Genomic DNA, 22834 nt, shown 5'->3' on the forward strand with positions numbered 1-22834 from the left:
GAAGTCAATTAAACCTCCCCTAGAGAGAATTTATTTACATGTCTATAGACAAGAATTATTTTGCAATGCTACTAGTTATCTACAACTTACCCAGTTGCAAAATAGCTCAAAGCCATGAAAAATGCAGGGCCCCATAAAGTCAAAAGTCGATAACCTGGAAGTGTGTGCTCTACACAGGGCGTAGTTTTCCATTAAAGCAAAAAATCTTGTCTGCATTGTAAAGACTTTATAAAACAGTCATTGAAACATGGGTCCTAATAAGAATGTCACAGGATGGGGGAATGCTTTCTGCAATATAGAAACTATATTTCTTTTTATTTTATTCCTTAAGACATCCCAAAAGGGTGTTTTGTGAAAATGCACAGCATTTATAATTGTCTAAACAGCTACCGATCTCTTTGGTCCAACAAAGTTAAGTTCTCTAATAAATCATTAGTAATGTTTCTTGAATGCTAGATTGTCACCAAAATTAAAATACATCATTTTCTTAAACTGTGGTCAAAATATTTATAAGTTGGGGGGCACCTGGGTGGCTCAGTAGGTTAAGGGTCTGACTCAGATCTGATCTCAGGGTTGTGAGTTCAAGCCCCACATTGGGCTCCACACTGGGCATGGAACCTATTTAGAAAATAAATATATATACATATATATATATATAAGTTGGTTGTTTGTTTTATGGAACATAGATTTAAGTTACCAATTGTTGCATTGTTTTGCTACTCATCAAAAGCACATCAGTGAGAGCTAGAATTCTTGTCAAGGACAAAGAAAATTTGTCAGGCTTATATTAAGCAAAACTCAGTATGTTTCTTGGCCACACAGCAGCAGTAAAATGAATAAGAATCATTTCTTATTGGTTTAGGATTTTTTTCTTAAATTATCAAAGTCAGTGTCTTCAAGATGCCATTGGTAAAAAAGCAATCTGGTGGTGTAATAATTTGGTTCCCAGCTCCTCCCTCCTACCCCACAAGCATTAATGGACATTTTGAAAGAAGGAAGGTGGAAAACCTGAAAAAGAGCAGTCATGTGACATTCTTAAAATACCTTTTATATGTAGAATGCAAGTGAAAATTTATGACTCATTGTGTGATAAACTGTGTAAACTGAGAAAATAGGAGGCTCTTCTAGCTAACAAGGGGAAGACAGTTTATTATCCCAGGCTTCAAAGCAACAATTTGAATTTAAGTTTAGTTTTTGTTTTTCTTTGATAATTCTAACGTACTTAAATTCTTGAGACGTTCAGGTGCACCTGTCCCATTGAGATGTGGTCGTTGATGAGTTCAGCCTGGCAGCTCTTCATCTTTCTTTCCAATATTCTTCCTTTTCTCCTTATTACTAATCAGAAGTGCTGTATTGTATGTTAAACAGTGTGTGGGAAACTCTTAATATACTTCTCACTTAGTCACTAGCTTATTTCTTTTGCCAGAATAACCCACGTGGCAGGTTTTCAAAGGTCATATCTGTGACTTTCAGAGGGGAAGCAACATATTTTCATTGATTTCCATTTCAGTAGTGCTATTTTGACTGAAGCTTAACCTGTGCTTAACAGGTTCTTTGAATGGCCTAATTATGTCTCCATTAAAAAAAAAATCTGGTTTTGAATACCAAAGTAAAAATCTTCTAAGATGTCAAGCTTCTAGGAAAAGGCCTTGTTGGTCCGCAGTGGGTTTGTTGATATTAACTGAGTCATTAATGAAATTGTCTAAAGCCTAAAAATACACAAAAAAGCAAACAAGAGTGCTTATTATTTCTATTCTTTTTTAAAAGATTTTATTTATTTATTTGACAGAGAGAGAGAGAACACAAACGGGGGAGCTCCAGGCTGAGGGAGAGAGAGAAGCAGGCAGAAGGAGAGGGAGAAGCAGGCTCCCCTCTCGGCAGGGAGCCAGACTCGGGGCTCCATCCCAGGACCCTGGAATCATGACCTGAGCCAAAGGCAGATGCTTTACAGACTGAGCCACCCAGGCACCCCTATTTCTATTCTTTATAAGAAGAACATATACTGGGTCTCTGGTGTGAAATAAAATAAATTTAGAACACTATATCTTTTATTTTATATTGTTCAAGACCTTAATAAATATGTGGCCGAATACTTTCTAGTTAAAATTGTCCATGTTGCACACAATGGACACCTTGCTAACTATGGAAGTATCCAGAATAAATAGAGAAATGAAAGCATCCTGAATTGGAGTGTTTCTAAGTGTTAGACTTCAATTAAAAAATAGGAAATTCTCTTCATTAAAAAAGCCCAAATTATTGACATTAAGTATCAAAATGCAATTCATGGCTTATGGATACAATATTTCAGTCAATTCTGAATACTAAGTAGTAACCTCCTCTCATGAAGAAAATAGCGAGGGCTAGCCCCAAGACCAACTTTTGGAGGGATTCATGGTGTGATCAGCACTACTCAAAGCCAATAACAATTCAAAGAATTCTGACCCCTGAAAACAGTTCTATACTATTGAATAACAACACTTAGCTCATTAAGTAAGTGGAGTAATCGGTATAAAGGGCCTGGTACTCAGACCACAGCCAGTGCCCAATCCAAGATGGTGGCTACTGTTGGCATAGACATATCGTTATGGATGTTAGATGGAAGCACCTTTCTAACAAAAGGAACAAAGAGCTATATACTTCATGGCAGACTCACAGATTAAGCACAGAAGGGGCTTGGGGATTGGGGGTTATGATGAAAAGATGTTCTCAGTTCTGAAGGCACATTCGGGACAAAGGAAGTAGAAGAGGGTCAAGGGGAAGTAACTCTCATGGCTGAGGCACTGGCAGCTACAGGAAAAGAGGATCTTCTGATTGTTAGGCAGAACTCCATTTGATGTTATTTCCTATTATTAGTTTCCTCCTTTTTGGTTGCTTTAGATTTATTCTGAAATAATTTAAGAACAAGTCTTCCTGGAGTTATTTCCTATTATTACCTCTTCTTTCCTATTATTGTTTTTCCTCCTTTTGATTTGCTTTAGATTGATTCTGAAATAACTCAAGATCAGGTCTTCCTGAAGTAATATTGCCAGATACTGATCTGTTCTTGAAGGCCAGTTTGTTCTCTGCTTACTGCTATTTCTGTGATGAAGACAATGTTATGGGCGGTTTGTTTATTAAGAAGCATACAGCGGCAAATAGTACAAGTATTCTTGAGTCAGCATCCGAGTACAGTCCCCACCTGGGACCGTGTGCTTGATATGATTACTTCAGGCATGTAGAAGAATTTGGTATGAGCCAGTTAGTCCTAGAGTTCATGCTGGAAACCTTCAGTCTTTATCAAAGCCAATAACATAGAAGGCTCTATGGATAGTGTAGTGGATGGTACACTCAGCAGGCTGTACAGCCCCGATAGATGTCATGAGTTTCATCCCCCTGCAAAATCTAAGAACAAGCAATGGTGTAAATTTGTGGAATGAACAAAAATACCCTTGTGTCTCATAATACTGAGAATCAACCCTCCTTACCTTGGGCTCACCAGTACAAAATGTTTTCTGCAACTTTTATAAGCTGTTGTTTTCTGACTCAGTGTTGGTACATTAAATAAAAGTTAACAATTATTTCTCACTACCAAAGCATTATCTGATGGTATCAAAACCTTACTTGGCCACGAGATAATCAACACACCAACCCCTAACTATTCAAGCACATTATTAAGTACCAAGCAAAAACTGACACACACACACCCAAGCTGCTACCCACTGAAACATCTTAGCTGCTGTGAGCATCTGCAAGTCTTGTGCCTACCCGATGGCACAGATGTATGAAATATATTGGTCATAAGCCTCGTCAGGGAAGCCTTTCCTAAGAAGTCTGTTCCATTAGTAACGTCACCTCACACATGGCTCTGAATACTTTTGCTCAGTGTTAGTCTATAAACATTGAGCGCATACTGTATGGAAAAGAACAGAAGAATTCAAGTCAGGAGACTTGGCTTCCAGCCCCGTCGTTGTGATTTAGCAGAGGTGTGGTATTCAGCAATCATTTACTATGTCTCTAACATTGAGAAAATAGTATTACCCAAACACAAAGTTGCTATGCGTAGTAAACACGATTAGTATATGTAGGGCCTTTATCGGGCACTGGACAGATGTTAGTCCCTACTGTTGTTACGTATTTGACAACGAGCCTGGAAGAACAACGGAGAATGCTGTTGCCCCGAGCTGCCTGCCACAGCAGCTCCCACATTAGATGACGCCACCACCATGAGATGACGTCTGCAAACAGCAGACTCAAAACCTGTCTCATCTAGTTTATGGTGAACAAATTTCTACACAGGTTCTAGACCACCCATTCCCTGAAACTAGGTGTTCAGGAAGTAGCCCAGAGAGAAGAGAAGAGAAGGGAAGAACAGAGAAGAGAGGAGAGGAGAGGAGAGGAGAGGAGAGGAGGGGAGGGGAGGGGAGAGGAGAGGAGAGGAGAGGAGAGGAGAGGAGAGGGTGGGGGAAGAGATTGCTGAAAAACTGTTCATGTGAATCATCCTCCTTTGAAGGACCGCCTCATGGGGAAATTATACTGTGCTTTGGAAATCTCCAAGTAGTATGTTCTTAACTCGTTCACATGAATGAATTAGCTGTAAACTAGTAGTCATAATTGTATTCTCAAAATTAGGCCAATAAATGTTTATTGATTTGTTACTTGAAGGGAAGAAGGATGAGTTTATATCTACTGGTCTGGAATTAATTCTGTTATTAAAGGAAAAAGAAAAAAAAACTACAGCCTACCCAGCATCCAAATTATAATCTGACCATAGCATCTGCCATCCCACAAAAAAAGAAAGGAAAGGAAGAGGAAAGAAAAATCAAGAAAGCTTGGGCCACAATTTGCATTTGTTCTGCAGTATTATTCCTGAGGAAGACTTCTCGATGACGAAGCACACCAAGGACCCCCAGTCCACCTTTGCTACCACAATTACACATTTATACCAACATTTGCAACCCTCAGAGTTTTCAGAAAATATCTTTTCTCGCCTGCGTGGCTGCAACCGAGTACGTGCAATATGAGGGCAAAAATTTATCTGAACTGTTTCCATCTGCCAAATCACCTTCAAGTAAATGCCCGACGGGAGAGACAGCACAAACAGCCCGCGTTCCTGAGGTCGGCTGAGGTGAGCAGCAGGCTGAGGTGGGCCGGTCCCTCTCGGACCCCGATCCGTCTCGTCCGGCTACAACCTGACAAGGCACCTGCCAGTTTCCACCTCTGGTCCCAAGTGTGGCGATAAATGGCATCCTCCACTCAGTGAAACTGGTCATCTCCCTATGACTGTACTGGAAGAGATATTCGACATTTTTTTAAATCTATATTTTAATGTTTATAAGTAAATTCAAAACTTCACAGACTTTCCAAGGATATTGTAAACACAATAGTCAAAAGTCAGTAAGAATCAATAATCGATATGTAAGTACATTAGTAAATTCATAAATACATTTTAAAAATTTAATCTATTCAGCATACGTTAACCAGCATCTCTCTTTTAAGCTCTGGAAGTAGGTCCAAAATGGAGTTACGTCCAATATGGTGGCTTTCCCCCAGCCCCTGAAGATCACACAGGCAGCCTGTCCAGTTTCTCTGACACAAGCCGCTGTTCCAGGAGCTCCCCTGACTAGCTGGTGTCTTCGGGCTTCTGTGTGAGCCTGCCTTTCTCTGACTTCGGATCCCAGTGAAACTCATCATTACTAGGTTCAGCCACTGGAAGATTCACAAGATTTCTGGACAACGCAATGGGTTTATTGTTTGGCACAAGGGTGGAAGAATAAGCCCCACGAGGGCTTCTGCTACTCAGTTCATGGACAAAGGACCAGCAGATAATCATTAGCAGGGCATTCCCGAGGCTAGGAAAAGAAAAGAAACAATGTAGTTATACTGTTCCGGGAGACACACCAGAATTTCAAGGACAACTTGACCTAAAAGTCCAGAAAAATCAACGAACATCTCTGCCAGCCTCATCTGAGATGGTTTCACCGCGTGCAACCGGTCATTGCTTAGAAAGTCAGCGACCGGATCAAGCTGATGGGACAGTGTAAATTCATAAAGACGGCTCGCTCGTTTTATTGTAAGTGCATCTTAGAAATGTCAGTTTCATCCCCGTCTGTCCCCATCAGGGAGCCCAGTTGCCCCGTTTGCAGCCACAAAAAGTGACCTGCTCCCAGCAGGCATGAAACAAAGGAAAGTCCCGCTCCCCAGCATGGACTGAGACAAAACTGCTACCCTGTTGCCAGATCCTTTTCAACCAAGCAACGTGGAGGAGAGACTTTGAAATTGGAGTGGAGGAAGTTGTTGGACCTGAGTGTGGCCACCAGCCATTCCAGCCCCCTGCAGCCAGTCACACGTGGTCACCTGCCAGCCTGAACCGAGTGCTGAGAGAAGGTGGGCAGGGTCTTTGCCGTCCCCCAAGGGGCTCCAGGGGGCAGCTCTCAGAGTTCATGGGGTTCTTTTCTCCCTGACAAAGCACGCCTGTAAGAAGGAGGGCAACTCTAAATTCAGAATGAGAGAGAGCAGGCACTCTTCTCTACTCAAAATGAAACACCGGGCACATCGTCACGTTGCTGTGTCTCGTTTTTTGGACTTAAAAGCAGTGGTTTTTTTAAAAAAAACCCACTCTCTGAGCAATGAGCCAAGGAGAATAACGCAAATGAATGGTAGTTCCCCCTTATCCGTGTTTCTCTTTCCAGTGCTTCTGTTACGTGCGGTCAATCTGCACTTGGGAACCAGATGGTCCTCCTCCTGACGTTTAGTCAGAAGGTCAGCAGTAGCCTAACGCTATGTCACCGTGCCTACGTCATTCATCACGTAGGCATTTTATCATCTCATATCATCACAAGAAGGATGAGTGCAGTATCATATTTCAAGAGAGACCACATTCACATAACTTTTGTTAGAGTATATTGTTGTAATTGTTCTTATTATTAGTTATTGTTGATCTCTTATTGTACCTAATTTATGTGTTAAACTTTATCATAGGTATGTGTGTATAGAAAAAAAACATAGTATATATAGGGTTCAGTACTGTCTGTGGCTTCAAGCATCCATTGGTGTCTTGCAATGTATCCCTCATGGATAAGAGGGGACTACTGTATTATTAGAATGTAAAGTTTACCATGAAATGTATCATTATTGCTGTTACCAACCATGAAATATCTCCTTCAGTTTATTATGATTAAACTGCTGTAAAAGGATTAAGCTGTTTGGAAGAAAAAATGTAGATTAAAATCTTTCCTATATATTTAAGATTAGGAACCTATAATACAATTGAACCAGGAATATTTTTTCTGCAGTCTCAAGGAATGCCTTGGAGAGCCGCACCCCCCATACTGCTAGTGATGTGTGATGAACTAGGCTACTAGGTTCTACTACAAATTCCCTTTCTCCAACCTTGGATAAGTACCCCCAACCCCCACCCCTGTTCTGTAAACCTCTTGATTTGTCCTTGACACCCTCTCACACTGTCACTGCCCCAAGCTCTAAGCTTTTCACTCCCCACAGCTGACCCCACCCTCGCCTTTACTGGACTTGAAGAGAACCAACTCAGGCATTCCCAGTGCTTCACTTCCCTCATACTGTGTCCACATCTTTCCCCCATGACAGAAAACACGTCCGTCCACGCTGCCAAGGCTAACCCTTCCAACTGTACCCTTGATCCTATTTTCCTTCCTCCATGGTTGCCTTACCCTGTGATAAAACTACCACTCTTCCTCCCCACTCAGTCTCACTCTCTCAGCAGACATGCACAAATATACCCTAGAAAGCCCACCTTCAAGTCAGAGATTTCTGGGAGTTCTGGCCCTATTTTTCTCACTCCATTTGTTGCTAATGTTCTTGAAAGGATTCTTCATTTATTTTCTAAATATTTACTGAGTTCCTCCTACTTTGTGGCAAGCATCATGCTAGATGTTAGCGAGATAATAACGACATGGTTTCCCTTCTGGTAAAGGAAACAGGGACCCCTGCACAAAGAAACATACAGAAATCTGCCACTTATGGTAAGCACTATTAAGAAACAAGGGGCTGAAATAGAAAGAACTGGAGGCCCTATTGTGGATGGGGTGGGTAGGGAAGGCCACTTTGATGATGGAGTATTTTGGATAAGACTTGAGAATGAGAAGGAACTCTGGGAAGGGTGGGGAGAAGAGCAGTTCTGGCTGAAGAAACAGGATATGCAAAGGCCCTGTGGCAGAACTAGCCTGGCCTATTTGAGTAGCTGAAAGGACATTGTGGTCAAAGTACAGTAAGCAAGGGTGAAATCAGGAAGATCTTAGAGAGGCAACCATGGAGATATCAGGAGAAAAACCATGGAAGTGAGAAGAGAAGAAAGCTGGGAAGGGCTCAGCAGCTGAGTTGAAAGTTTCTGAAAGGTCTGGCATCATGGAGCATCATCTCCTTGTATCATTTCTGCCTCTCAAATGTAACCCTGCCCTCAAAGCCCAGGTAAGAGGATAAACCCAAAGCAACCGCTTTCTTAGAAATCAGCGGCCATCTATCTCCATATCCAGTATCTTTTCTCAGTCCACTTTGTCCTTGTTTTCTATGGTACTGTGATACCAGGGATCACCTGGTCCTTTATGAAACTCTCTTTTCTCCATTGAGTTTCCATTTATATAACCCATTTCTAGTTCCCTTGCTTTTTAAAATATTTATTCTTCTCTGACTTTCCTTTCCTTTCCATTCCTTCAATGTCTGTTTCCCGAGGTGTCCTTGGACCCCTTCTTTGCAGCTTTTGCAGTCTCATTTATTCACAAAGCTTCAACAATCATCCTGTGCCTGATTCCAAAACCCAAATCTCATGCCGAACCCAATCTCTCTCTTTCCAAGACTTGAGTTCTCTATCTCAATTTCCTGCTCAACATTTCTAGATCAGAGTCGTGCTAACATTTAAAAAACACTTATCTGCAAAACCAAACTCTCTGTCTTTGCTCTAAAATCTTCTATTTCCCATTATCATGTTTCTATTTATGGCGCAACCCTCTCCCCCTCGAAATGTTTAAGTCCTTGTTGACTTAGTCTTCCCTTTCATCCCAGACAATTAAAAAATGCATCTCTATTGAACTTCCTAACACACCTCTTTACTTTGCCCTCCATTACAGTTCCAATTCACTTACCCCATTGTTCGCCAGGTCATGCAGAACCTTGTGGGCCCTCGAGAGGAGCTGGGACTTTGTTCTAAGACTCATGGGAAGATCCCGGAGCAGTCTGATCATTGCAGAGACATGATCCAAACACCGTTTTTCCAAGACACTCCCTGATCTAGCTTTAGCATATCTAGTTAATCTCCTCTTCCACTAATGGTCTTCAGACCAACCATGCTCCAGCCCATCTGAACAATGTATACTTTCTAGAACCTACCCTGTTTGTCCTCACTGCTGTGCAGCTGGTCACCTCTTTTCCCTCTCTAGATCGCCCTCTTCATCATTTCTGCCTCTGAAAGTACTGCTTCTCCTTCAAAGCCTAGGGATGCTGAAGTGTCCCTAGTAAAGCCTCCTTGACCTCCCCCCCCCCAAGCTGGTGATAATCAATCGGTTCCTTGAATCCCCATAGCAGATTACATATGCGTCCATCATAATACCTGTCTTGCCTTATTTTGTGTTTTAATGATTTGTGTGTGATGTGTCTCCCCTCTTAACGCCATAAATATCTTAGGACAAGAACTATGTATCTCTCATTTTTGTTCCACTACAAATCATAACACGTGCCTTGCACACACTGGACCTCCAGGAAATGCCTGCCAAGGTAATAAATAGACAGCCTTAATTAACATAAATTATTGCTTTGTGTACTGATCCAGTCCTAAATCCACGGTGCTATCATTTCTGTATCACTGATGGTTATCCACTTATTTAAATAACCTTTCTTTGAATACACTTAGAAAAGATGGAAAATTGTGTTATAAGGGAGGAACAAGTATGTAGGTTATTCCCTTCCTTAAACAAAGAGAAGCTCTGTTATGCGTCACGGAAAATTAAAGCACAGTAATAAAATGCGCCAACGAGGCTTGTTGAATAATGATTTAGTGGAAACGTTGCTTTGCCTCCTGTTCATAGGTCCTAACGTTCCTCTCAAGTACTTAAGCTGCACGTTATATTTATTTTGTTTTTAGATTACATTGACAACGATTGGCTATGGAGACAAAACTCCCCTAACTTGGCTGGGAAGATTGCTTTCTGCAGGCTTTGCGCTCCTTGGCATTTCTTTCTTTGCACTTCCTGCCGTGAGTATCTTTGCAAAAATAAAGCAATTTAAAGTAGATCTTAGAGGTTTATTAGCATGAGCTTTCATAAATTGGAATGCCCGGGAACACATCTGTATCGCTTACAAATATGTTGACTTTTCTACGTACATCTAGTTGGGAAATTTATGAAATATGGTCTTCCCTTGGAGATGCTCAACCTGGGAGTTTTATGCCTGCTACGTCTTAATGACTAAATAATAATTCAGATGGCGTCACCTCTCAGTCAACGTGCTACTAATGCATTTAAAATATGTGTAAAGATTTAAAGATACCTTCTTTTTAAACTGATCTCTCCATTTTGGCTTCTAACGTGTGCTGCTGAAGAGACAGATGTGACAAGTGGCATATTTACCTCTCCAGATCCATTTGAGTGAAAAGCACATGACCTTAAAGGGTTTCTATGTGTCAGATGATTTATTCTTTCTGTCATCGTCATTGATTTTTCCTAATGAACAGCTTCTGCATTTTATCAGAATGAAGAGCACATTTATCTTCTCCCAAGCTTCTGATTATTTTCTCCTTAACAGGTGAAGTTTGCTTTCTGATCATTTTATCCTCTTGTTTCTTCAGAGGCAGTTGGTCAAAATATTACACTTTGCCTCCATCCCCAAACTCTCACTTGCGTTCACTCCACCTCTTGTAGGGGAAGAGAGCCAACAAAAAGGAGCGTGGCGGTCTTGGCAGCAGTCATGCTTAAGGAACAATAGCCTCACTCTTGCTCCAGACAGATGCTGAGTTGCGTCACAGCCTCTGCTGAGCGGAGACCCCAGAGCACCCCTCCAAAGGAAGCCAAGGGACTAGGGATTTTTGGCACCCCAGCCTTTAGCTCACAGGGTTCCTCCTCTGCCCGGGAATGAGCGCAGAGGATGCTCGTGTCGTTCCCATGGCCAGAGCTCAACTCTGGATTGACCAGCTGCTTCTGCCCCAGACCGTACAGGACCACAGAGAAGACGCTGAAAAGACGATGCAAGCGCTTGAATGTTAGCTCTTAGCTTGAGTGTAAAGCCACACGTTACATGGTTTTGTCACGCACTACCAATGTGACTGTGTTCGTTTGCTGGGGCTGCTGGAAAGGTTTCACAGACCGGCTGGCTTAAATAGCAGAAATCTGTTACCTCACAGAAGTCCAAAATCGAGGAGGTGGCAGGGTCGGTTCCCTCTGAGGGCCATGGGAGAAGGAACTGTTCCAGATTTCTTTCCTTGGCTCATGGATGGCAGTCTTCTCCCTGTATCTTCACATGGTCTGTACCTGTCTGTGTCCACATTTCCTCTCATAAAGACACCAAGCATATTATATTAGGGCCCATCCTAATGACCTCCTTGTAACTTGATTACTTCTGTAAAGACCTTATCCCCAAGTAAGGTCACATTCTAAGGTACTCCACCGTATGGCTTTCAGAAGGATACAGTTCAGCCAATAACAGTAACCTTGAGTATGTTTCCTCATCTGTAAGATAGAGGAAGAATTATGGCACCCAGAGAAATGTTGTGAAGACCAATGTGGTAATATAAGTCAAATGCTTGTCATGAAGAAAACTTTCATGAAGTATTTTTTCCATTTTCTGTATGAATCCAGATATATTGTTTCCTCTTATGAGGTGACAAAATCAAAGAGAGTCAAAACATCTCACTTATCCAGAATCAACTTATCTGGCAAGCTAAACAATCCAGAACAGAGCAGAGAGTCTTTCAATAATCAAATTCCCTACATGAAAATACTTTTAGAAATAATAAAATACATTCTTGGGCTTTTTTTTTTTTTTAACCAGAATAGCTGCTGCTTTTGTGTTTATGCTTATCCTGAGACCACATAGAAAACAACCTCTGTGATCCAGTGAAAAGCTACGAACAGGGATGGAGGCAACCTCTGGGCTGTTAAAATCAACAGCAGTGCGTGTGCTGCCCTCATGGGAGAACCTCTTGAGACCTAATTCATAACCTGTTCTTAATTTAGAGAAAATTCTGGTAAGCTGAGCTACATAGTTTCACAATTCTCTGAAGATTATAAACAACAAAGATAGAGAGGTAGGCTGATGGAACAAACATTGTAACAGGAAGAGATGGTGGAAGACTAACAAGAAAGGAGGGGGAAAGTCTGTAAGGGGCAAGCAGACGCAAGTGTTCGAAATGTGGAAGGACCTGGGGCCAGTTAGTGTTAGGGTCGACCCCCCTCGGGAAGCTGGCTGCATCCAGCCCGGCCAAATACCAGTCCCCATAACGAGACTCTGGACTACCGCAGGAAGCTTAAACTGTGTCATTCTGTTAGGGTAAAGGTCAGAGACAAAGTAGTCATGCTTGGAAACGTTTCCCAATAAAGTGATTACAATTTTCATATATGCAAATTAAATTAATATGTGTTGGAAATGTGAAAAACTTGCTTGCACAGAACAGAACATTCCCTGACAGTGCCAAGAGAAGTTGGCTTTACTGCAATGTTTTATTGCAACCTCACATTAGGTGCTGAGTTCTTATTTATGGAGTGAAAGACTCAGTAGTCCATATATACCCTTAAAAAAGAAAAAACAGGGTGGCTGGAAATGCCATTATGTCTTATGTACCTGCCTGCAACAGCGTTGTGTGATTAAGATTTAGGAGAGCACATCTTGCTAGGAGAGTTAGAGGTGAGTCGTAAGCCATCCCTGCTGGGGGTTCCTCCCACCCAGGAAACCCAAGGACCAAGACAGAGAAGAGCCTTGCCCCCATCTTTCTTCAGAGCAGAAGGACTCTCCCGAACATCACAGAGGCCCCCAGGCCCCCCTTCCCAAACTCCACGGGGAGGTCACTTGAGGCCCGCAGCAAGGCCCAGCAAGGCCCAGCAAGGCCCAGCAAGGCGGAGGCACTCTGCTCTTCAGCGTCTCTCGGGCACAGGCCTCTCTCCTCTTCCGATGCTCCCTTCCTTCTTGCGAAGAGCATCGTTCAGTCGAGCCTGTGTGCCTGTGTGAGATGCACAGTGGGCTCCTTCAATCCAGAAAGTAAAAAGGGATGAATATTTAAAATATTTACCGAACCATATTTTCTCTGTACTTACTGTTTATGTAGCACTTCTCAACATAGCACTAAAACGTAAAACCTAAAAATTTAAGTCCCATGATCTTAGATAATGAATTAAAACAGAACTCAGTTTCTAAGAATTTTCATCATACCGATGTTGATATTTGAAGGGACCGCACAAGGATTATGTACGTATATATCACATAGAGCTTCATAAGTTAAATATATAAAACATAATGGACTTTATTTTAGCAGACTTCTAGCTAGGTTCACTGAGCTGTGTACTTAAAGAGGTGGAAGAAAATTGGAATGGAGCCATAATGAGACAATGAGCAGAGCTGGTTTAATAACTTTTGTAATGTACAGTCTGGCGCAAGAGATACGTAGTAAACATTTGCCAACTACTAATATATGTTTCTAAGCAATGCCAGTGTGATTTTTAGCACATTTTAGTTTGTTGGGCAAATGCTGAGTTCGTGCTATGTAGGATCTGTCTTTATTTTCCAAAGGGATCTGACTCTAAACCTCATTTCACATAAGTGCCCCGGAATGGTAGCTCTTGCTGTTAAATTCTTGTCTACAGAATCTGAATGCTGCTCATGAGTGGCTTACATGTAATGTACACACACATGATACATACAACAAATATGTCATAGAGACTCTGATGCTTTCTATTCTCTTCCGTGTTTATACTTCATGAGAAATACCATTAAAAGGAAAATAAATCTTTCCTAAATGATTTCAAATAGCAGGAAAAAATTTAGGAGTTATAAATGACTAGACTCGAAGGTCGTTTTTATAACCTCTAGATGGAGGGAAATGTTGCTTAAATCGACAAACAAGATCATACAGACCAGGTTTTTATGTTTGCACAACGTTTGGTTGATGCACCCCCAACCTAGTGAAGATCTTAGACAGCATGAGACAATCACAGAAAAAGACAGATGGGAAACAGAACCCATGACGTAATTGCTAATATCATGGTACAGTCATTCATCCTAATTAATAATGGAGTCGACTCCTGCCCATTAATAGCAAACAGTATTATCGTATAACTGTATTTTATACATAATTGCATTACCGATTATCTGGTCATTGTCACAGATATGCTCAGAATTGTGACATCTAAGATAAGGAAGAAGGTTAAAGGTGACCTAGAGGGACGCCTGGGTGGCTCAGTTGTTAAGCATCTGCCTTTGGCTCAGCCCCATGTCAGGCTCCCTGCTCAGTGGGGAGCCTGCTTCTCTCTCCCTCTCCCACTTCCCTGCTGTGTCTCTCTAGCTGTCTTTCTGTCAAATAAAAAAATAATAATAAAATAAAATAAAATAAAGGTGACCTATAGCCCAAAAATGTCTTTCCCAAGTTGTCATTCAGCTGAGACTTCACATCTCCTATCGATGAGAACCGCACCTGCCCCAGTAGCCTAGACCATCTTTGAGCTACTTTAAAAATATAAAGAAAAGAAAAACAACCATTCCCTACCTACAACAAATACTGACTCAATGCTTATAAGACATCCATCTCTAGCCTAAGGGTTAGACTCCTTGAAGTTTAATAAAAAGGTAATAATTTATAGCTAGCAAGTAAAATCAATGACTTGAAAGCAGGGGAGCTCCACGTCCCATGCCAATAAAGTGGAGACTTATGGACAAAGCCCAGAGACCGAATTTAGCAAGCTCCAAAAGCCAACCCAAGGCTGAAACAAAGCATCTTGATTCCATGGATGTAAGACCAAAGCAAACTGAAAAGAAGGAGGCATTTCAAAGAGCCAGGGTTTTGGCAGATCAAAATGATAAGCAAAAGGAAGAAAACTAGCCCAAAGTGCTAACATAAACAAGAGAGACAACTCTTCTTACTAACCCCAAAATCTAAATAGGTGAGCTAAAACCAAAAAGGAATGCTGAAAGTGTGAGATTAAAACTCAGGGAAGCAGGAACGTGCTTTGCAATAACCCATGCTCTTGTCTTTATTATGTAAACAGGCAAAATGGAAAACTTGTTGTCTGAGTGGCTGGAGAGCTGCCTCCCCCCACCCCTTTCACTTTACTTTGGTAGGTGTAGAATTATAGCATCATGGAGAATTAAGCTGGGACAGATTTTAAATATACCCCCCCCATTTCAAGAATGGAAAATATAACATTTCATAGTATCATCAAAGTGCTAGAAAAACTCCCGTGTCCACAATAGCGAGACATTAACTGTCCCGGATTTTAAACCCACCTCTGTCCAAAACCAGAATTCCTATCCTTTAAATTCCACCATGCACCCTAATTCCAAATGGATACGACCATTTACTCTAACTTAAGCATAAAGAAGTGTCACAGAGAAGGCCACACAAAAAACATTTTTCAAAATTGCGATTGTTATTTGTAATTGGGGTGCCTCTTACCACACTATTAGAAATCATAAATGGCACTGCCTCCTTGATTTACTAAAGAACAAAGTTGTTGCATTTCTTGACAGTCTTGCCTCAGAACATGCCATTGCCAATGGTGTTATAACAGCAGTAAATAGTATTTGTTTTAATAAGTAATATGTTTACGAACAGGTTGCACAGTGTTTATCTTTTCTCAGGCTCATTTTAGAGGTTTTTTTTTTTAATATTTGTCTTACTTAATAGACCTTTTGAAAAAAAATTTTAAGTACTATTTTTGTATTCTGTTCCAGGGCATTCTTGGCTCAGGTTTTGCATTAAAAGTACAAGAACAGCACCGCCAGAAACACTTCGAGAAAAGAAGGAACCCAGCTGCCAACCTCATTCAGGTAAATGTCAGTGTAATAGGTTGATGGCAGCACCTGTCTCTGTGAGTGCTTGCTGGGTCATTTTCCAGTCTGTGCTTCACTGCTTGGTAGAGCTACTGATTTGTTTTGTTCGTAAAAATGAAATTGGAACTTAATGTACAGTCTTGGATTTGGGTAGACGTTCCCCCCTCCCCCCAAAGAGAAGAATATATATTTTCAGCAAATGGCCCGTGCGTTGCTCGGATTTATGAATCGTGCCAGCGAGGACATGCGGAGGTTAGCAGTCGTGTCGGTCCTGGAATGACCTCATGTATCTTACGGATGACTTGATGAAACATAATTGATCATTAAGTGATGGAGCAGAACACGGCATTGTTCCCTGCATTGCGATTACTTTCTCCGGGCAGATGTATGCCACTGTTCTGAAGCACAGCGCGTTTGTTTAGGATGTCAAGGTTTACTGCCCATGGGATTGCTTTTAATGCCACCTAGAGCAATAACTTGAAATAGTTCGTCCCATTTTAAGGGCTGGTGGGATTATGGAATATGTCAACGTTGGAGAATATGAAATAATAAGCATATTATTTGAAACCGCCTCATAATATAAGGCTGTTTAATGTTTCATTTTCTTTTCAATAACTCTGGGTTTGCTTCAGCATTAGAAAGGAATGCTTCTCCTATTGCCATCCATATCTTTTGAGAATAGAGCCATCCTAAAACGGGTTGCTTAAGAATCACAAAATATATTCTTCTCTAAATCCATGCCGTGAAGCTGGTATTTAATTATGGAGACAATGATTATACAATCTGAAATTTCTTTCCTTCCTGCCAAGCAGTGGGAGACACAGAACTTCTAAACTATAGGGATTTGGAGTGGCGATCCGAGATGTTAGGAGATTTGTTAGGATGATGTAGTGACAAGCGCACTGTTTTAACTTAGATTGTAGGTGTAAGTGGGCACGTTGGTGAGGGGTAACCACTGCACAACCCTACCGTTAGCCTTTGTCTGTGGCTGTAATATGCAGGACCTCCAACAGAAACGGAGCAGGGGAAAGGAGGGGAGCTGGCCCAGTTATATCATGAAGGACATCTAGTGACTGAATAAGTATTAGTTTTCACATCAAACTACCCTGCAAGTATTGACAGACCATCGGGCAGGACTTCTAATGCCAGCCATCTCTGTCTTGTAATGTTTGGGTTTTAAAAGAGCATTAGAGAGAAATGTTGTTGTCTTTTTTTTTTTTAAAGATTTTATTTATTTATTCGACAGAGATAGAGACAGCCAGCAAGAGAGAGGGAACACAAGCAGGGGGAGTGGGAGAGGGAGAAGCAGGCTCATAGCGGAGGAGCCCGATGTGGGGCTCGATCCCACAACGCCGGGATCATGCCGTGAGCCGAAGGCAGGCGCTTAACCGCTGTGCCATCCAGGCACCCCAGAAATGTTGTTGTCTTAAAGAAAAGATTCCTAAGTAGTAGAAGTTGAAGATCTAAATCCCCATAATGGAAAGAGGTGTCACACGCTTTAGTGTGCACCCAGAACTCCTGAGGCCCAGAGCTGGTGGCCTTTCCTCCTTTGGTGCTTCTTAACCGCTTATGAAATGTTGCTAACACTTTCAAAGAATTTTTCTTCTTACTATTTTTATCTTTTAATTATCTTTACTTCTCATCTTTTAATTCTAGAACAGCATTTTCCAACCTGTGAGTGCAGAAGTTATTCTATGGGTTCCTTACATCCATCCGGGCACCAAGCCCTGTCTATATATGGAACCATCATATATCTTACCCATATCAGGACTCCTTGCTCTCATGAGAATGGAGATGTTGTTATCATAAATAAAGTTCAAATGCATTTAAAATCCTTACTAAGTTATTTATTAGCTTTTCTACTTATATTTTCTCAATCAACACAAAATATAACCACTTCTAGGTACAGATCTTTGATACTTCTGGATATTAAAAGGGGACTATATATCAAAAAACATTTTAGAGTATCAGCTGTTTTGTTAGAAAGTGAGCCCTTTGAGGCATTTCTCATGCATGTGTCCTCGTGGTGAAAAAGAACTCTGCTGCCCAGTACAGTTGCCAATAGCCACATGTGGCTACTTAAATTTATAAATTCAATTACTCAGTGACATTAGCCATATCTCAAGAGGTCAGTAGCAATATGATGGATACTGGCTACCATATTGTACAAGACAGATGTACAGAATATTGGAGGAGCTTCCCTGATCTAACTTATCAACTACTAAATTGTGCAAAAACAATTTCCAATTGAACTTGAAAACAGATTGCTACTCTTGTAGAAAATCATTGGACCAGAGGTATTTTTATGTCCACAGCTAAAGCCAGACAAAGCCTTCCTCTCAGGTAACCCATAAAAGGTGAGAGGCTGACTGAACAGTTTTGCTTAGAGATCTAGAATTTCATTTTATGGAATTGCATAGCCAAGGAAACCATCAACAAAATGGAAAAGCAGCCTACTTGAATGGGAGAAGATATTTACAAATGATATATCCAATAAGGAGGTAATATCCAAAATATATACCGAACTTATACAACTCAACACCAGAAAAAACTAACAGTTGTATTAAAAAATCAGCAGAGGACCTGACTAGAAGACATACAGATGACCAACAGACACATGAAAAGATGCTCAGCTTCACTTATCATCATTGGAATGCAAACCAAACCCACAATGAGAAATCCCCTCACACCTGTCAGAATGGCTAAAACCAGAAAGACAAGAAATAACAAGTGTTGGCGAGAATGTGGAGAAAAAGGAAGCCTTGTGTCCTGTTGATGAGGTTGTAAACTGGTGCAGCCGCTGTGGAAGACAGTATGAAGATCCTCAAAAAGTTAAAAGTAGAAATAGCATATGATCCAGTAATTCCGCTACTGGGTATTTACCCAAAGAAAACGAAAACACTAATTTGAAAAGATACATGCACCCTTATGCTTATTACAGCATTATTTACAATAGCCAAGATATGAAAGCAACCCAAGTATCCATCAATAGATGAATGGATAAAGAAGATGTGGTGTACTTATACAATGGACTATTACTCACCCATAAAAAAGAGTGAGATCTTGCCATTTGTGACAACAAGGATAGACCTAGAGGGTATTATGCTAACTGAAATAAGGCAGACAAAGACAATACCATATGATTTCACTTATATGTAGAATCTAAAAAATAAAACAAATGAACAAACAAACAAAAAACAGAAACAGACCCATAAATACAGAGAACAAACTGATGGTTGCCGGAGAGGAGGAGGGTAAGAGATTGGGTAAAATGGGTGAAGGGGAGTGGGAGGTACAGTCTTCCAGTTATGGAATGAGTAAGTCAGGGGGATGAAAGGTAGTGTGGGGAATAGTCAATGGTATTATAATAACATCATATGGTGACAGATGGTAGCTACACTTGTGGTGAGCACAGCATAATGTATAGAGTTGTTAAATCACTATGTTGTACACCTGAAACCAATGTAACAGTGTGTGTCAACTATGCTTCAATAAAAAATTATAATTAAACTCCTGCAGATGTAGGTAATATTTGTGAAATCATTAATATTTCTTTTACTTAAAACTCCAGCTCATGTGTTATGCTGAAAAAAAAAACAGTATAAAATGAAAGGCTTAAAATGTTCAAGAATACCTTTAAAATCTAATCATAGTTTCATTAATCAAAGCAGAGTCTACAAATTTAGAAGGCAACTGTTCTCCCCCATCCAAATGCAATTGATTTTTTACTAGACATAGGAATAACAACATAATTATTAAATGTTTTCATTGTTCTTCCTTGCCGTAATCCTTAGCCAGAGTTCAGAGCTTTAAGCTTTGATTATATATGGCAGAAATTTATTTGTAAGGGTGCAGTAGATTGAAAAGCAACCCTCACTTGCTGATCCATTTGTTTTCTCACCCAATAAACCTGCCTTGATTTGCTGAACACACAAAGCATCAAGACCAAGAGTAATGTCATTTGTTGTAAGCCAGAGCCACTATCTTTCTCAAAGGGCACAGAAGGAGACTAGTTATTGTGCTGATCATTTCACATACATACAAATATCAAATCATTATGCTGTACACCTGAAACTAATGTTATATGTCAATTATACTTCAATTAAAAATTAACATAAATAAAAAATAAAAAGGCTAGGATGCCCAAATTGCTTTGTCATTTGGTTGGTAAGACAATTAAATTAACCAGCCTTTCTGGGTTTTAAAGAAAAGTTGAAAACCCCAGCAGCTTTCAGCAAATTTAGCTGGGTCAATATCTTTGCATGATTTATTTAAATTAACTTTTCGTTTGAAGTGGAGTGGTCTGGGAAAAGAAAGCAGCTTGAATACCTGCCCAAATGTCAGAACTTTTATTAATAATGCCCAAGACTTGCAAAGTATTTTTCAGTTTGCAGGGTGTTTCTAATACGTGATGTCACTTGATCTCCAGACCAAGCCTAGGAAGAGCTAGGACTCAGTCCCTGGTGTCTGAATCCTAATGCATTTCTCCTTTCAAATAGCAGCAGTTGCATCCTCATTTATGTATCTCTGAAGTCTTGGGGCTAGCATTTAAAGATACTTCAAAAAATGCCATGTTAGAGGGTTTATTTTGAGAAAGATTGGACCAGCTCAGGGTGGAGCCAAGATGCTTGCTGGAAACAGAAACAGGGGAATTAAGTGAAAGTTCGTGAAGTGGACGCCGACCAACAGGTTTATTCTCCTGAAGGGAAGAGATTAGAAGATACTGCTGTGTGGCCCAAAAGAAAAAAAAAAAAAATTATATCTTGAGACTTCAGCTTCCACCAGAGTCTTCACCCAGTTATCCTGAAGTAAGGCCACCAGTCAATATGCTCAAGCCTTATTCAGAGCTTATATAATCTTTTTTAGTGCTTTATTCATAAATAAGAACAGCCTGAGAAAAAGTTTCCTAGATGTGCAAAACATGATGGCGGGGGAAAAAAAGAAAATGGAACAGAGCTAAAGCTGTAAAAGCCTCCCAGAAATTAGAAGAAAAAGACAGAGATAGAAAATAAGACACACACACCCCCCAACCGGGAAAGAAAGAAAAAAAAAAGGAAAGTTGGATGACGCTACCAGGAGATCAAATATCCAAATAATGCCTCAAAAAGAGTACAGGGAAATTAAGGGAGGATTTTAGTGAAGAAATTTTATGGCACGATTCTCCAGAACTGAGTGGTCCCAGTAAAAGGGCCACCAAGTGCCCGGCATGGCAATCAAAAGAACACTTGCAAATAAGAGACCGTACATGCCTTCTGGGAAGGATGTATCCAAAGGGTCAAGAATTAAGATGGCATTAGCTTTCTCATTAGTAACCGTAAATTTAAAGACAACATAACAATGCTTTCAAAACTTGGGACGCCTGGGTGGCTCAGTCTGTTAAGCGTCTGCCTTCAGCTCACATCCTGGGATCAAGTCCTGCATCGGGCTCCTTGCTTAGCAAGGAGACTGCTTCTCCGTCTGCCTTCTGCTTCCCCCTGCTTGTGCTCTCTCTCTCTCTCTGACAAATAAATAAATAAAATCTTTTTTAAAAAATACTTTCAAAATTTTTGGAGGAAAATTATTTCCAACCTAAAATTCTACACTCAGCCAAACTATTCACTGAGTGTGAGAGTAGCATAAAGACATTTTTAGACATGGAAGATATCAAAACTTTACCTACCATTTACCTTTATTTAAGAAGTTACTTGGCATATATATATATCTCATATCTTCTTTTTCCATTCATCCCGTTAATAGGACACTTAGATTATTTACACATTTTGGGTGTGATGGATAGTGTGGCAGTGAACACGGGAGTGCAGATAGCTCTTTGATATCCTGTTTCATTTCCTTTGGCTATAAACCCAGAAATGGGGTTGCTGGATCATAACGGTAGTTCTACTTCTTATTTTTTGAGGAACCACTATCCTGTTTTCCATAGTGGTATATGTATACAATGGAATATTATTTCAACCATGAGAAGCATGGAAATCCTTCAGTTGGTGACAACATGGATGGACTTTGAAGGCATTATGCTAAGTGAAATAGCCAGACAGAAAAAGACAGATACTGCATGGTCTCACTTATATATGGAATCTAAATTTTTTAAAAGTCAAACTCCTAGAAACAGAGAAAAAAGTGGTTGCCAGGGGCTGGAGGGTAGGGGAAATAGAGTAAAAGGGTAAAAACTTTCAGTTATAAGATGAATAAGGTCTGAGGATCTAATGTACAACATGGTGACTATAGTTGATAACACTGTATTATATCATTGAAACCTGCTAACAGAGTAGAACTTAACTGTTTTCACCCAAAGAAGAAGAAGAAGGAGAAGGAGAAGGAGAAGGAGAAGGAGAAGGAGAAGAAGAAGGAGAAGGAGAAGAAGAAGAAGAAGACGACGACGATGACATGGGGGTAATAAATACATATATCAAATCACCATGATGTACAAGTGATGTCTTAGAATTTTATGTCAGTTACACCTAAATAAAGCTGAACTTAAAAAAGAAAAAGAAGAAGAAGAAGAAGAAGAAGAAGAAGAAGAAGCAGCAGCAGCAGCAGCAGCTACTTGGATAGAATTATTCTTCTAAAACAAGAAGATAAACCAAGAAAGAGACACGGGATCCAGGAAAGAAGAGATCCCACTCAAGAAAGAGCAGAGGGAATCTTTGGGATGATAGGAAGGGAAGTCCCAGGAGAAGCTCTAGCAGGCCCCAAGAGCAGAGGAAGCAGGAGCCTGGAGAGCTCCAGAAAAAAAGATCTCCAAGGAAAAAAAAAAAATGAACTGACAGATTCCATGATTGATTCCATGACAGATTCCAGATATTCACAAGAGGCACATAAAAGCAAACTGAGAAATTGAGGAAGGGCAATAATTACTAAG

At 40.6% G+C, this 22834-nt stretch overlaps 1 protein-coding gene across 1 annotated transcript in view; it reads left to right on the forward strand.

Annotated features, from left to right (window-relative positions):
* Positions 1-22834, forward strand: part of KCNQ5 (potassium voltage-gated channel subfamily Q member 5) — a 489866-nt gene that overhangs the window by 392853 nt on the left and 74179 nt on the right. The window contains exons 6-7 of the mRNA XM_040643667.1: positions 10088-10198; positions 15877-15972. Coding sequence (XP_040499601.1) covers positions 10088-10198; positions 15877-15972 — 207 coding nt within the window. The remainder of the gene's footprint in view (positions 1-10087; positions 10199-15876; positions 15973-22834) is intronic.

This window comes from Ursus maritimus, unplaced genomic scaffold, assembly GCF_017311325.1.
Source record: "Ursus maritimus isolate PB19 unplaced genomic scaffold, ASM1731132v1 scaffold_29, whole genome shotgun sequence".
Lineage (NCBI taxonomy): Eukaryota > Metazoa > Chordata > Mammalia > Carnivora > Ursidae > Ursus > Ursus maritimus.